At 43.8% G+C, this 15567-nt stretch overlaps 1 protein-coding gene across 2 annotated transcripts in view; it reads right to left on the bottom strand.

The window, feature by feature from the left end:
* LOC140426378 (DEP domain-containing protein 1A-like) overlaps positions 1-15567 on the bottom strand; it is a 63046-nt gene that overhangs the window by 10725 nt on the left and 36754 nt on the right. For both annotated transcript variants that reach the window (XM_072511062.1, XM_072511063.1), the window contains 2 exons: positions 4085-4257; positions 69-245 (listed from right to left, as the gene is read on the bottom strand). In XM_072511062.1, coding sequence (XP_072367163.1) covers positions 69-245; positions 4085-4257 — 350 coding nt within the window. The remainder of the gene's footprint in view (positions 1-68; positions 246-4084; positions 4258-15567) is intronic.

The following is a 15567-nucleotide window of genomic DNA, read 5'->3' as shown; positions in this document are numbered from 1 at the left end:
TATTACTGTTATATTGCATGAAGTGAAAATACATCCCCAAAATCATTACCAACAAAAGTAAATTATACCTGGACTCTTTGGAGATGGTGGATGTGGTTGTCAACAGCATTCTTCAAATAAGGTGGTACCTGCAGAATCTCTTGTTGGTGGTCCAACATAAAGGAAACAAGTCGTGTGCCTAGTAATTCATCAAGGTCAGCTTCTTTTTCACAACGTAGTATACAACGTGAAAAAGTTTGAATTACCTATGTAAACCAAAATGTGCAATCAAGAATTTGCATGCCAAATTTCATCCTTCAGTATCTTTTTTGTTTAACTGGTTTTACTCACTCAAAGATAGAAACTCAACTCAATGATGACAGCTAATCTTGCAGGTGATGGGGTCACTGATAGAGGCGAGAGGTGAGGATGAGCAGCACGGTACCCTTGGGAGTGTCGTGGGATGAATCCCTTTGGGTGCATTGCTTGAGCTCCTGATCCCTGTGGGTGTCCTTCACGCAATCATCTCTACAGCGAGTTCCAGCAGGCTATTTGACCGTAAACATGTTCATATGGCAGTGATAGTCATGAGGTAGGCCTTATACTCCGAGCAGACATAGCTCTCACCTGATGTCCACACAAATTCTCAGCGGGAGACACTGGAAGAGTAATCATGTGCATAGGTGGTTCTGGCTCATTTTTCTTTCATGTGACAAAAATATAAAGTACCCTACTCTTAGTTGTGGCATTCTTCACCTTTATGAAGAGACTCGAGGAGAAAAAAAGCTAACAATAGAAGTTTGTGGTGGGAAATGCTAAATATTTTAGGGGAATCATAAATTGAGGCTTGTGCTAGAAACAAAGATGATTTTATGACACCTTTCACACAAAGGCAATTAGAATATCTATTAGAATTGAAAAACTAAAAGTACGCCAAAAACATCAAATAGCTGGTATTTCAGATATTTTCAGCACGTGGGTGTTCCTACGACACGGACTACAGCAATTCAAGGCGGCAGCTCATCACCGCCTTAAAGGACAATTGTGACTGATGACACAAAATTAGGTGCAAATAAGAGTAGTGAGGAGGATGCAAATGTAAGAGTATTTAGACTGGCAAGAACACAAGTGGCATGAAGATGGCAGATGGAATAAACATGAAGTTGCCCACTGACAGGTGAAGAGAGAGATTAGGAAGTGTTGATGTTCAAAAGCACCTGGGCGTTCATAAACCACTGAAAGCTAATAAGCAGGTGCAACAAGTAATTAGGAAGGCAAATGGTATGTTAGGCTTCATCACAATAGGGTTTTAGAGCACGGACAAGGAAGATTTGCTGCAGTTGTATAGTTGGTGAGAGCACATCTGTAGTATCGTTTGCAATTTTGGTCTCCTTATCTAAGAATGTACTGGCCACAGAGGGAGCAGAACAAAGGTTCACTGGACTAATCCCTGGGATGGCACGATTGTGCCATGGCGAGGTTGAGGAGACTGGGCATGTATTCTCCAAGATCTAGAAGAATAAGCGAAGAATAAGAGACAATCTCATTCAAACATACAAAATTCTTAAGAGTTCAACAGGATAGATGCAGGAAGGATGGGAAGGCTGTTTCCCTGTTTGGGTTGCAGGTTTGGTCAAGAACCAGGGGACACAGTCTCAGAATGATAGATAGGCCATTTAGGATTAAGATAGATGCAGGAAGGATGGGAAGACTGTTTCCCCTGGTTGGGTTGCAGGGTTGGTCAAGAACCAGGGACAGAGTCTCAGAATGATAGATAGGCCATTGCGGATTAAGTTGAAGAGGAACTTATTCATTCAGAGGATACTGAATCTTTGGAGTTCAAAAAGCTCAGCCAGTGTTCAAAGCCATGGTCAATAGACATCTTGATACCAATAACACAAAGTTAGGCGGGAGGGTGAGCTGTGATGAGGATGCTGTGTAATTTGAACAAGTTGAGTGAGTGGGAAAATGAGTGGCAGATGCAATATAATTTGGATAAATAGGAGGTTATCCATTTGGTAGCAAAAACAAAGAGGCAGACTATTATCTGAATGGCCATAAATTAGGAGAGGGGAATGTGCAACGAGACCTGGGTCTCTTTGTACACCCATCACTGAAAGTAAGCATGCAGGTACAGCAAGCGGTAAAGGCGGCAAATGGTATGCTGGCCTTCATTGCAAGTGGATTAGCATACAGGAGCAGGGATGTCTTGCTGCAGTTATACAGGGCTTTGGGGAGGTCACACTATTGTGTGTACTTTTAGTCTCCTTATCAGAGTAAGATTGTCCTTGCTTTGGAGGGACAGCACCAACGGTTTACCAGACTGATTTCTGGGATGGTAGGATGGATGGACATACAAGGAGAGATGAGTCGGTTTTTCGCTGGAGTTCAGAAGAATGAGGGGGACTCTAATTCTAATAGGACGAGACAGGGTAGATGCAAGAAGGATGTTCCCAGTGGTGGGGGTGTCCAGAACCAGGGGTCACATAAGGATCTAAAAGAGAAAATGCTGGAAAATCTCAGCAGATCTGGCAGCATCTGTAGGGAGAGAAAAGAGTTAACGTTTCAAGTCCAGATGACCCTTTGTCAAAGCTATAAGGCATATAAAGTGGGAGAATTTTATACTGTGGAGTGAGGGAATGAAAGATGAGTCATAGCCACAGAAACCAAGGGAAAAGAGTGCTAATGGCAGTCCCCAGAGAGAATAAAGGCTGTAGCATGTCTAACTGGAAGATGAGATGCTGTTCCTTCAGTTTGGTTTGAGCTTCACTGGAACATTGCAGCAGGCCAAGGACAGACATGTGGGCATGGGAGCAGGGACTTGTGTTAAAATAGTGTCACATAAGGATACAGGATAGACTATTTAGGACAAGAGATTAGGAGAAATTTCTTTACCAGAGAGTGGCGAGTCTGTGGAATTTGTTACCACAGGAAGTAGCTGAGGCCAAAACATTGTATGTTTTAAAGAAGGTTAGATTTATCACTTGGGGTAAAGTAAATGGTGGCGCGGGGGCGGGGGGGTTTAGGAGAGAGAGAGAAAGAAATTTGGCTATGATCAGCCATGATCATAATGAATGGCGGACCAGGCTCAAAGGGTCGAATTACCTCCTTCAGCTACTATTTCCTATGTATCTATGACAGCAAACAGAGATATAATGCAAGATGGCGGCATAGAGACAAAAGATCAACCATGGTTTAATTGAATGGTCGAGCATGCTCAAAGTGCCAATGGCTTACTCCTGTTCCTATGTTTCTGGGGATGGGCAATAGATGCTGGACGAACCAGTGACCCCCAGATTCCTTGGGTGAATAATTTTAAAAAGGGCACAAGCAGCAAAGGGGCTCCCCACACAGGGCTTTCGTAAATTGTACCTTAGACAGCCCAGTCTTTCAAGATCAGCCAAGATCATGAGGTCAAGATTGAGCGCAAGAACTTACAGATGAGGGGTTGGTCAGAAAATCATGTCCAGAGGTGGAATTCCATACAGGAAATTCACCGAATATTTGAAATTTCTCATTCTTGAATATTTGTTTCTATCCAGGACAAGACAAGTTAAACAGAAACCAAACGTCAAACTGTTACACTACTAGTTTGAACAGAGTAATGTCACATGGCATGTTGTTTCCCAATGAACTAAGGGAAGGGAAGGGAAAAGAAAGCGTTGTTCCCTTTTATTCCCTTCTAGCATACAAATGATGCAGGTTCGTACAGATTTTCCCCAGTGTATCATCTGTCCATTTGAGATCACATTTACATGAATTTTAGACATCCACTATAGTCTTTATTTCACTTTGAATGCTATTGTAAGATAGTTTATATGGAAAATCAAACAAGGTCAAAAGTTGCAAGCGGGATTATTGTTCTGCAGTTGGACACAGGTCTGCAAAAGGAACTCTGCAGTTGGTTGGCGGTGTCTGATTTGCAAGTGCCTGATACCAAGACTGGGTGCATGCTATTCCCATCTGGGGTACAAAATTAATTTCACGTAACCATATAGCCTAACATTTGAAAAGAATATCAGAATTTGTATAAATTCAGCTTGGCACCAAAGCGTGTCACTTTTCATTATACCAGGTCAATGTGATATTAAAGGTAGCCACATACCAACATTCTTGTTCCCATGGCTTCATGGAGTTGTGGCATATCTACATTCATGCTGATGCGAGATACCATGCGCATTAGTAGTTGCAGTTTTCTACGATTAGACGGAGGCAAGAAGAGGCAACATATCTGAAGGGCTTCTATGGCAACCTGCTCCAGCTGAGGTTGTAGCAAACCTGTCGTACAGATATGAATCAGGTTTTACTATAATTTCCCCCAGACCTTCATCTCATGCATAAATACACTAAAAATATTTCCAAAACATAGTCTGTGTAACTAAGTTCTTCCAAATCTAAATTTGAGCAAGTCTGTACTACACAAATTAGATTTTCTTAAAACCAGATCAAATACTGGAGAAGACAATTTGTTAACAATAGTAATTGTATTAATCGTCATTTGGTATGGAACTGGAGTATTGCTTGAAACAAAAACAAACAAAAAAAAGAAAAAGAGACATGCTGTCAAAACTTTTCATTATGCAGGGGGCAGATGGAGGGGACACAGTAAAATAGACACACATCATGCTATAGTAAAGGAAGCAAGTCAGAATGAGTTCAGCTATGTTGAATGTCAAGAGAGTAAGAGAATAAGACATGGCAGGATGTTCTTTGCTTTAATGCTAGGAGTGTAATAGGTAAGACTGGTGAGTTAAGGGCATGGATTGACATGGGATTGTGACACTGTTGCCATCACAGAGACATAGTTAAGGGAAGGGCAGGACTGGCAACAATATTCCAGGGTATAGGATCTTTACATGAAACAGAGGAGGGTGTAAAAAGGGAGGTGGTGTTGCACTATTAATTAAGGGATCAATTATTGCAATGAGAGACAATGTCTTGGAAGGGTCTTCAAATGAGGATTTATGGGTAGAACTCAGGAATACAAAGGAGTCAGCCACATTACTGAAAGTGTATTTTAGACCCCCAAAGAACCAGTGGGAAATAGAGGTGCACATATGTAAACAATTTACGGAGGTGTGTAAACAATCTACTGAGGTGTGTAAGAATAATAATAGAGTAATTATACTAGGGGATTTCAACTTACCCAACATAAATTGGATAGTCATACTGTAAAGGTTTTAGAGGGGAGGGGGGGGGGGGGGGGGGGGAGGGGAGTTTCTTGAAATGTATTCAGGAGAGTTTTTCTGTATCAACATGTAGAAGCTTAGGGAGAACCCACAAGATATTCTATAAATACAATTAAGGGGAAAAGCTAAACCAGGGAAAGAGTAGGGTCCATTAGAGACCAAGGGGGCAATCTCTGTGCAAAGCTGCAGTACATTGCTTGGATGTTAAATGAATACTCCGCATCAGTCTTCACTCAAGAGGACGACGTAGATACAGAATTCAAGAAATGGGACTTTGAGGACCGTTAGCAGTTTGACATAGGAAGTGAGGAGCTATTAGAGGCTTTGATGGGCTTAAAAATAGGCAAATCCCCAGGCCCAGGTGAATTGCATCCCAGGCTACTGTGGGAGGCGAGGCAGGAAATTACAGGGGCTCTGATGCAAGTTTTTAATTCCTCTTTGGCCATGGGGGAAGTGCCAAAGGACTGGAGAACAGGTAATGTTCCACTTTTAAAGAAGGGTGGTAGAGATAAACCAGGAAATTATAGACCTTTGAGTCTCACATCAGTGGTAGGAAAACTATTGGAGAAAATTCTGACGGAAAGGTTTAATTTCCACTTGAAAAACATGGGTGATTAGGGATAGTCAGCATGGCTTTGTCAGAGGGAGGCCATGCCTAAACAATAATAACTTTTTTGATAAAGTGACCGAGTGTGTGGATGAAAGAAGTGCAGTTGATGTAGTTTATATGGATTTTAGCAAAGCCTTTGACAAGGTCCTACATGGGAGACTGATTGAGAAGATGGAAGCACATGGAATTTAAGGACATTTGGATGAGATGGACCCAAAAGTGGCTTAGTAATATGACACCGAGTATGGTGGTAGAAGGCGGTTTGAGTAATTGAGATATGGATAGGTTGGCCAGGTGGGCAGAGCAGAGGCTGATGGTATTTAACCCCAAGTGTGAGGTGAAGCACTTTGTAAGAGGAAACAGGATAAAAGGAGTATGTAATGAATGGCAGGGCACTTGGAAGCTCAGAATAACTGATGGATCTTGGGATACTTGTTCCCAGAAAGTGGCAGAGCAGGTGAATAGAGAGTTTTTAAAAAAGCATACGGGACACTTGCCTTTCTAAGACATAGAATTTACAGTGCAGGAGGTCATTCAGCCCATTGAGTGTACACCACCCCTTAGAAAGAGCAACCAACTTAAGCCCACACCTCCACCCTATCCCAGTAACTCCATCTAATCTTTGGACACTAAGGGGCAATTTAGCTTAGCCAATCCATCTAACCTGCACATTTTTGAACAGTGGGAGGAAACCGGAGCACCCGGAGGAAACCCACACCGACATGGGAAGAAAGCGCAAACCCCACAGAGACAGTCACCGAGGCTGGAATTGAACCCGGGACCCTGGAGATGTGAGGCAGCAGTGCTAACCACTGTGCTGCCATGGTTATGGCATAGAATATAAAACGAGGAGATTATGTTGGAGCTGAACAGAATATTGGTTATGCCACAGCTGAAGTTCCGTGTGCAATCTGGTCACCTCACTGTAGGAAGGAGTACAGAGGAGATTCACCAGAATATTGTCTGGGATAGAGCAGCTGAGCTATGAGGAGAGACTGGACAGGCTTGGATTGTTTTCTTTAGAGCAGAGAAGGCAGATAGGGGATATGCTTGAGGTATACAAGATTGAGTGTTTGGGCAGGGTAAATAGAAAGCAGCTGGTCCCTTTGGTTTATGGGCCAATCACAAAGGGATATAGTTTGAGGAACAGAAGATTTCAAGGTGATTTGAGAAAAAAGAATTTGAGGGTGGTGAGAATCTGGAATGCATTCGCAATTGAAACGCTTTCACATTCAAGGATATGGGACAAGTGCTGGTAAATGGGATTAGCATGAGATTAGGGGTAGTTATTGTTGGTGCAGACTGAACGGGCCTAGGGGCCTTTTCTGCACTGTACGACTATGACTCATCAGGACAGATGCAAGAATGCCAAATTTCAAAGGGAACAATTTATACTGCACAAGAAAATGGTGCTGATTGATCAGAGATGACTTGCTAACCTTTGTTGCCATAGCAAATGCACCAGAGAGTTATTGTTTCCCCCATGCTTTAAGCAAAAAAGAAAAAGTTTTATCTGGACATTTTCCTTTAACTGCAGAGCACAGATCCCCGCAAATGAATATACATATCTAGCCAAGATTAAGTGAGCTACATTCTCATTTTAAATTGGGTTAGTGCAATTCTGAGCACAGGGATTCAGCAAGTACGGTCCAATCATGGAATTCCATCTAATGCTAGATATGACGTTCTGAGTTTTACAAGCACAGATGGGTAGAGTATGGTCAGTATTCTGCCTACTACAAACAGCCAAAGGGAGGTGCTGCTCGATAGTCATGGGTAACTGGCATTGCACTGGCACTGAAATTCATATATCACTTTACTCATTTGTGTGGTAGGCAGAATGCCTTTTTGGCTTGAGAGCAGCATCCATTAGTGGAAAGTACCACACATGTTGCCACTGCATAGCAGCAGCAGCACAAAATGGCTAGCTTCACACGTTTCTCAAATTTGAGGGATACATTACCCCACCAGGGCAATTTGAGACAGACTAGGCATTTCCAGGTCCAAAGTGGTGACCGTAGGTCCATGTGTGTACTACACAAGCAGGTTGTACTTCCCAATTACTGGTACCGCACATCCCTTCGGCTGTTCGTAGTAGGCAGAGGACTGACCATACTCAATGAACCTATGCTCGCAAATCTCAGAACATAATTAGATGCAATTCAGGATTCAATGGATGGGAAGCACATGCTGACTAATTTAGAGTGTGCGAAGAATTACAGTAACTAATTTATCAGTCAGACTTGCAATGCTCACTTGCGCTTGCACAGTGATTATACAGTGAACAGTCTTCTGCAGACAGAAGAATATTGCACTTTTTTTTTGCATTAACAAAAACATGGGGACAAAGTTGCCATGCCAACATTGACCAATCAAAAGTGACTTCATGAAATCAGCACTACTTTTGTCATACAGTATAAATTTGGTATTTTTGCATCTGTCCCGATGAATTCCTGATTTCCAATTTACATTAAAACATTTCCCATCGGGTAAGCCAAACATTTTATTGAAGCATTTAAAAAATTTTTTTTAAGTACTCAATTCATTTTTTTCTCTAATTAAAGGTCAATTTGGCGTGGCCAATCCACCTACCCTGCACATCTTTGGACTGTGGGGGTGAGATCCACACAGACACAGGGAGAATGTGCAAACTCCACACAGACAGTGATCCAGGGCCGGGATCGAATGTGAGGTGCAGTGCTAACCACTGTGCCACCCTTTATTGAAACATATTTACTTAGTAAAATATTTAAACATAGCAGGATGGGTGATGTGTGGCAGCTGAAGAATGTTTAAGCTCATGGACAACACTGTGATCCAAGGCAAACACTTCTGCAGCTTAAGGAACTTCAGCTCAGAGTTATTAAGCTGAGGCCGAGCTGCAGAGGGGGACAGTTACTGGATACTTTATTTCAGGAGGCAGTCATTCCTAAGGCTAGATGGATTTTAGAGTTGGTCATGGCCAGGGATAGCAGGGTGTGACTGAGTCAGGCAGGTGTGCGGAAATCAGCTTCTAGTGTCAGAAGAGCATCAGCCTACGCAATTATCCAACAGCTATGAGGTGCTTGCTAACAGTGTGGAAGAAAAAGACTCAAGCTGGAAGAGCAGACTGGCCATCATATCATAGTGAAGGATGGCATTCGAATGGGAAGGGATGGTGGTGGTGGGGAAAGAGGAACTTAACAGTGAGAATCATTGAGAGCATAGAGACACAGATCTGGGCGTGCAGGTCCACAGATCCTTAAAAGTGGCAGCACAGGTGGAAATGGTGGTGAAGAAAGCATATGGCATGCTTGCCTTCATAGGATGGGGTATAGAGTATAAAAGCTCGAAAATTATGTTACAGTTACATAGAACATCGGTTAGGCCACATTTGGAACACTGTGTCCAATTCTGGTCACCACACTACCAGAAGGACGTGAGGCTTTGGAGAGAGTACAGAAAAGGTTTATCAGGATGCTGCCTGGTATGGAGGATATTAGCTAGGAGGAGAGATTGAATAGACTGAGATTGTTCTCCCTAGAAAGGCGGAGGCTGAGGGGCGACCTGAATTATTAGGGGTATAGATAGGGTGAACAGTTGGAGGCTTTTTCCCAGGGTGGAATTACAAATTACAAGGGGGCACAAGTTCAAGATGAGGAGGGATAGGTTCAGTGGAGATATGCGGGGGAAGTTATTTTTAGACAGAGGGTGGTGGTGGCCTGGAATGCACTGCCCAAATGAGGTGATTGAGGCAGATATGTTAGCGACCTTTAAGTCTCATCTGGATAGGCACATGAACAGACGAGGTTTAGAAGGATACAGGTGATTGGTCTAGATAGGACACATGATTGGCGCAGGCTGGAGGGCTGAAGGGCCTGTTCCTGTGTTGTATTGTTCTTAGTTTCTCGAACCACTCACCAATTGGTAGAGGATGAAGCAGATTAGAGAAGCTAGACACGTGGCTCAAAGAATACTGTGAAGAGTGAGCTATTCTGATGGAATGGGCTCTTCTTGAACCTGGCCAATTATAGAACCAGGGTTGTGGACAGGGGCAGAAGGCAAGGTGGAGAGTTTGGGTGGAGGGAAATTTAGAAACCTAAAGAGCAAATTTGAGGCATTGGAGCAGTATGGTGTGTGGGCTAGGCAAACCAAACGGAATGGCAGAGAGAAATGTACATCAGCATACAAGGTCCTTTTAGGGAATAGAAGTAAGAAAAATAATGAAACTAAGGTTCTTTATCTGAAAGAATGAAGCATCTGCAATAAGATAGATGAACTCATGGTACAAAGAGAGGCAATGATTACAGAAACATGGCTACAAGGTGATCAGAGTTGTAAAGTCTGGGTTGTTCAGTGTATTCAACGTTGAGATAGACAAATGTTTAATCAATAAGGGAATTAAAGGTTATGGGGATAACGCAGGAAAGTAGAGTTGAAGATTATTTCAGATCAATCATGATCTCACTGAATGGCGAAGCAGACTCAATGGGCCAAATGGCATACTTCTGCTCCTACATCTTATGGTCTCATGAACATCAGTGAGAAAGGAAATCATTAGTGGTCTCAAACAATCAAGAGTAAAATTAGTATGGGTAGAAATTAGGAATAGCAAGAGTCAGAAACAGTAATTTATAGGCCCTCTAAAATAGTTACAATTTGGACAGAGCAAAAAAAAATTATGCGAGCTTGTAACAAAAGGTTACGCAATAGTTACAGGGGATCTTCATAGAGACTGGGGCAATCAAATGACAAGAGAGGGGGATAGACGAATTTGTAAAATGTATTTACCCAGGCAACTGCAACTGTCAAAAACATTTTGGAACTGACAATGGATAAAGCTATCTTAGAGTGGTGTGTAATGAAGCATACATAAATAACAATCTCAAAGTAAACGATCCACTGGTAAATATAGAATTCAACGATGATCCCTATATTTAAGTATGAAAGTGACAATCATCACAAACAAGAATCTGAAATTAATCAAAACATTATGTAGGTTTGAGGGGAGAACCATACAATTAGATAACGAGACTATAAAAGTATGGCAGCAAATAATAATATTTATTGTCACAAGTGGGCTTACATTAACACTGCAATAAAGTTACTGTGTCGCCACACTCCGGCGCCTGTTCGGGTACACGGAGGGAGAATTCAGAATGTCTAATTCACCTAACAAGCCCGTCTTTCGGGACTTGAGGGGGGAAACCGGAGCACCGGAGGAAACCCACACAGACACTGGGAGAATGGACAGTGGGAAGCATTTTAGCAATTCAAAATCCATAGATCCCTCGGGTGCAGAAGGCTATTTGGCCCATTGAGTCTACCCATGCCCACTTCTCTACCCTATTCCTTTATAACCTAGCCTACACATCCCTGGACACTAAGTGACAATTTAGCGTGACCAGTCCACCTAACCTGCACATCTGTGTGACTGAGGGAGGAAACCCACACAGACATGGGGAGAAAGTGCAAACCCCACACAGACAGTCACCCAAGAGCAGAATTGAACCTGGGTCACTGGCGCCGTGAGGCAGCAGTTCTAACCACTGTGCCACCCTCAAATGTTCAACAAAAATACATTCCATTTACAAACAAGAACTTAGCAAGACTGAAGATTGGAAGTGTTTTAGAAACCAGCAAAGGGTCTCCAAGAAGTTGATAAAGGGAAAGAAACAGAATGAGAGTAAACTAGCTACTAAAGTTGCTAAAGTAAATAATAGTGCGTTAGAGGCAGTGACAGGAAAAATTATAGGGAATGACAAAATGATGGAGGTATTGAATAAATATTTTGTATCTGTCTTCACAGTAGAATACACAAATTTCATACCAGAATTTAACAGTAACCCAGAAGCTGAGGTGTGAGGAAGAATCAAGGAAATCAATATTAGCAGAGAAAAAGTATTAGAGAAACTGAAGACTAAAAATTAGACAAAATAACCTGATGACCTACAATGTAGGATTTTAAAAAGAAGAAAGCTGCAGAGATAGTAGAAACACTAGCTACTATTTCCCCAAATTCCATATGGAGAACAATCCCATCAGATTGGTAGTTGGCAAGTGTTACACTGCATTTCAAGAAAGGAAAGAGAAAAACAGGGAGCTACAGGCCAGTTTGCCTACCAATCTGGCATTGGAAAAATACTGGATTACAGAAATCTTGGAAAGTACTTGGAAAATATATAGTAGTAACGAATTTGAGGATGTAACGAGTGGGGTAGATAAAGGAGAACTGGTAGATGTAGTATAGTCGGATTTCCAAAAGGCATTTGACAAGATGCCACAATAGGCAAGATAAGGGTTCAGGTAGTTGGAGGAAATAGATTAGCATGGATCGAAGATTGGTTAATAGATAGGAAGAAGAGAGCGGGCATAAACAGAATTTTCAAGTTAGCAGGCAGTGAATAATGGAGAGCCACAAGGATCAGTGCCGGGGCCCCAGTTATTGACAATCAATATTAATTGCTTAGAAAGTGACAGAGTAATGTATACCAGTTTGCTGATGATACAAAGCTAGATGGAAATAAATAATAATCATCATCGCTTATTGTCACAAGTAGGCTTCAATGAAATTACTGTGAAAAGCCCCTAAGCTGTTGGGATGACACAAAAAGGCTGCAGAGATATAGGCCAGGATTCTCTGTTCCAGATTCTAAGTGCTCCTGCTAGTGGAGAATCGGGATAGTTGTCCGCTGACACTAGGAATGTTGCCAGCAACGCTGACAGTTAGAGACTTTTACAAAGGACACAGACTAGCGACGTGGAATGGACTGACGGAGGAATAGGAATTGCCGACAGGACAGGAAGCGAGACAGCTACAAATAAAACATTTCCTCCGCAAAGATACAATAGGATACCCCTGGGTCCGGAGACCACACTATTAGAGGACCTGATGAACATGGACAGCAAGGAAGGGGGATTCTATTGGGAAAATATATGGACAGCTACTGGACAGAGCTGGAACACCACTGGTCGAGACCAGATGGCAATGAGAGGACAAACTGGGGACAAAAGTGGGATGGGGAGTGAAGCACTGAGCAGGGCCAACTCCACCTCCTCCTGTGCAAGGCTCAGCCTCATACAGTTCAAAGTGGTGCACAGAGCACACCTGACCAGAACTCTAATAAGCAGTTTCTTCCCGGAGGAGGAGGACAAATGAGAGCGGTGGCAGAGGAGTCCGGTCAGCCACACCCATACATTCTGGGCTTGTCCCAAACTTGCTGGGTTCTGGACAGCCTTCTCCAAGGCAATGTCCAAGGTTGTGGGGGTGAGGGTGAAGCCATGCCCAAATGTGGCAATCTTAAGGGTATTACAGCAGCCAGAGCGACACATGGGGAAGAGGGCCGACGCATACCGGAGAATCCAGCTGGCTGGTGATCAGCAGCACCACCCACAGCAGACTGGCTAGCTGACCTTTCGAAAATTTTCCACCTGGAGAAGATAAAATACGCCATCCGAGGAAGGCTTCCTTACTGCATGGGGGCAATTTGTCGGCCTGTTCCAAAACCTGTTCGAGGCCACCAACAGCCAGTAGAGGGGGAAACTAGAAGGATTAGAAAGGGAAAAGAAAGACAGACAAGGAGGAATATCAGGGATGCATAACCCGGGGGGGGGGGAGGAGGAAGATGACAGAGAGCCTGAAGAGACAAAAAAAACAAAGAAACATAACGCGGGTGGGGGGGGGGGGGGCGGCGGTGCGCGGGACACGGTTGAGGTCGGTGAAGGGAGAAAATAAAGGGGGGGGGCAGAAAGGGGAGGAACAAGGAGAAGGGGAACCACCCACCCAGACAGATCAGGGAGGGCATATGGGGGGGGGGGGGGGATATGACACACCGAATTAGATGGCACCAATTTGTAAATAGAAAAGCGCAAGAAAGAGCCTTTTTGCACTGTATAATAGGATATGATCCTCTCCTCACACAAATGTTGACCTCCCCCAGAGACAAGGGGAGCACCCCCAGCCCCTCATCAAGGAGATAGCCTCCCACCCCCCATCACCGCGGGAATGGGTCACCCCCCCATACCACACTCATGAGGGTGACCCCAGTGTTTATAAACATGATGATTGACAGCTGCTGCCCACTTCAACAATTCCAAGTGCTTTTTGCAGTTAGAAAAGAGGAAGTCAAACCACTCAGCTGCTTTGACGTGGTTAGCGGCTGTCAATCATAAGAATAATAGAGGGACCAGAGATGCAATCAAACTTGAAGGGAAAGATAAATAAACAAACCACCCAGCGGCTATGTTTAAACAATTAAGTTGTCAATCAAAAGGCAAGGTGACACAGTGGTCAGCACTGCCGTCTCTCAGCACCAGGGACCTGGGTGCGATTCAGACCTTGGGTGACTGTGTGGAGTTTGTACATTCTCCCAGTGTTTGTGTGGGTTTCCTCCACAGTCCAAAGATGTGCCATGCTAAAATTACCCCTTAGTCTAAAGGTTCATAGAATCATAGAATTTACAGTGCAGAGGATACTGGAAGTCTGTAGAAGGATTTGGATAGGTTAGGTGAATGGGCTAGGGTCTGCCAGATGGAATTCAATGTTGCCAGGTGTGAGGCTATCTATTTTGGGAGGAATAACAGCAGAATGGATTATTATTTAAACGGTAAGATGTTAAAACATGCTGCTGTGCAGAGGGACCTGGGTGTGCTGGTGCACGAGTCGCAAAAAGTTGGTGTGCAGGTGCAACAGGTGATTAAGAAGGCTAATCGAGTTTTGTCTTTCATTGCTAGAGGGATGGAGTTCAAGGCTAGTGAGGTTATGCTGCAATTGTATACGGTGTTGGTGGGGCCACATCTGGAGTATTGCGTTCAGTTTTGGTCTCCTTACCTGAGAAAGGACATATTGGCACTGGAGGGAGTGCAGAGGAGATTCACTAGGTTGATCCCAGAGTTGAGGGGATTAGATTATGACGAGAGGTTGAGTAGACTGGGACTGTACTCATTGGAGTTTAGAAGGATGCGGGGGGGATCTTATTGAAACACATAAAATTATGAAGGGAATAGATAGGATAGATGCGGTCAGGTTGTTTCCACTGGTCGGGGAAAGCAGAACTAGGGGGCATAGCCTCAAAATAAGGGGAAGTAGATTTAGGACTGAGTTTAGGAGGAACTTCTTCACCCAAAGGGTTGTGAATCTCTGGAATTCCTTGCCCAGTGAAGCAGTTGAGGCTCCTTCTTTAAACGTTTAAGAAAAAGATAGATGCCTTTCTAAAGAATAAAGGGATTCGGGGATATGGTGTACGGGCGGGAGAGTGGAGCGGAGTCCACAAAGATCAGCCATGATCTCATTGAATGGCGGAGCAGGCTCAAGGGGCCAGATGGCCTACTCCTGTTCCTAGTTCTTATGTTTTTATGTTATTCGATCCATCGAGTCTGCATCAGCCCTTGGCAAGAGCACCTTACCCAAGCCTACACATCCGCCCTATCCCCGTAACCCAACCTAACCTTTTGTTTTTGGACACGAAGGGCAACTTAGCATGGCCAATCCACCTAACCTGCACATCTTTGGACGGTGGGGAGAAACCGGAGCACCCAGAGGAAACCCACACAGACAGTGAGAAAGTGAAAACTCCGCACAGACAGTGACCCAAGCCAGGAATCGAACTTGGGGCCCTGGAGCTGTGACACAACTATGCTAACCACTGTGCTACCGTACCCCCCTAGGTGCCCCCTACAGAGCACGGTTAGGTTAGGTGGGGTTACTAGTTACTGTGATAGGGTCGTGGAGGGGGCTTAGGTAGAGTACACTTTCAGAGGGTCGGTGCAAACTCGATGGGCCGAATGGCCTCCTTCTGCACTGCAGGGATT

Source organism: Scyliorhinus torazame, chromosome 7 (genome assembly GCF_047496885.1).
Source record: "Scyliorhinus torazame isolate Kashiwa2021f chromosome 7, sScyTor2.1, whole genome shotgun sequence".
Taxonomy (NCBI): domain Eukaryota; kingdom Metazoa; phylum Chordata; class Chondrichthyes; order Carcharhiniformes; family Scyliorhinidae; genus Scyliorhinus; species Scyliorhinus torazame.
This window is presented reverse-complemented; position numbering and strand designations above follow the sequence as displayed.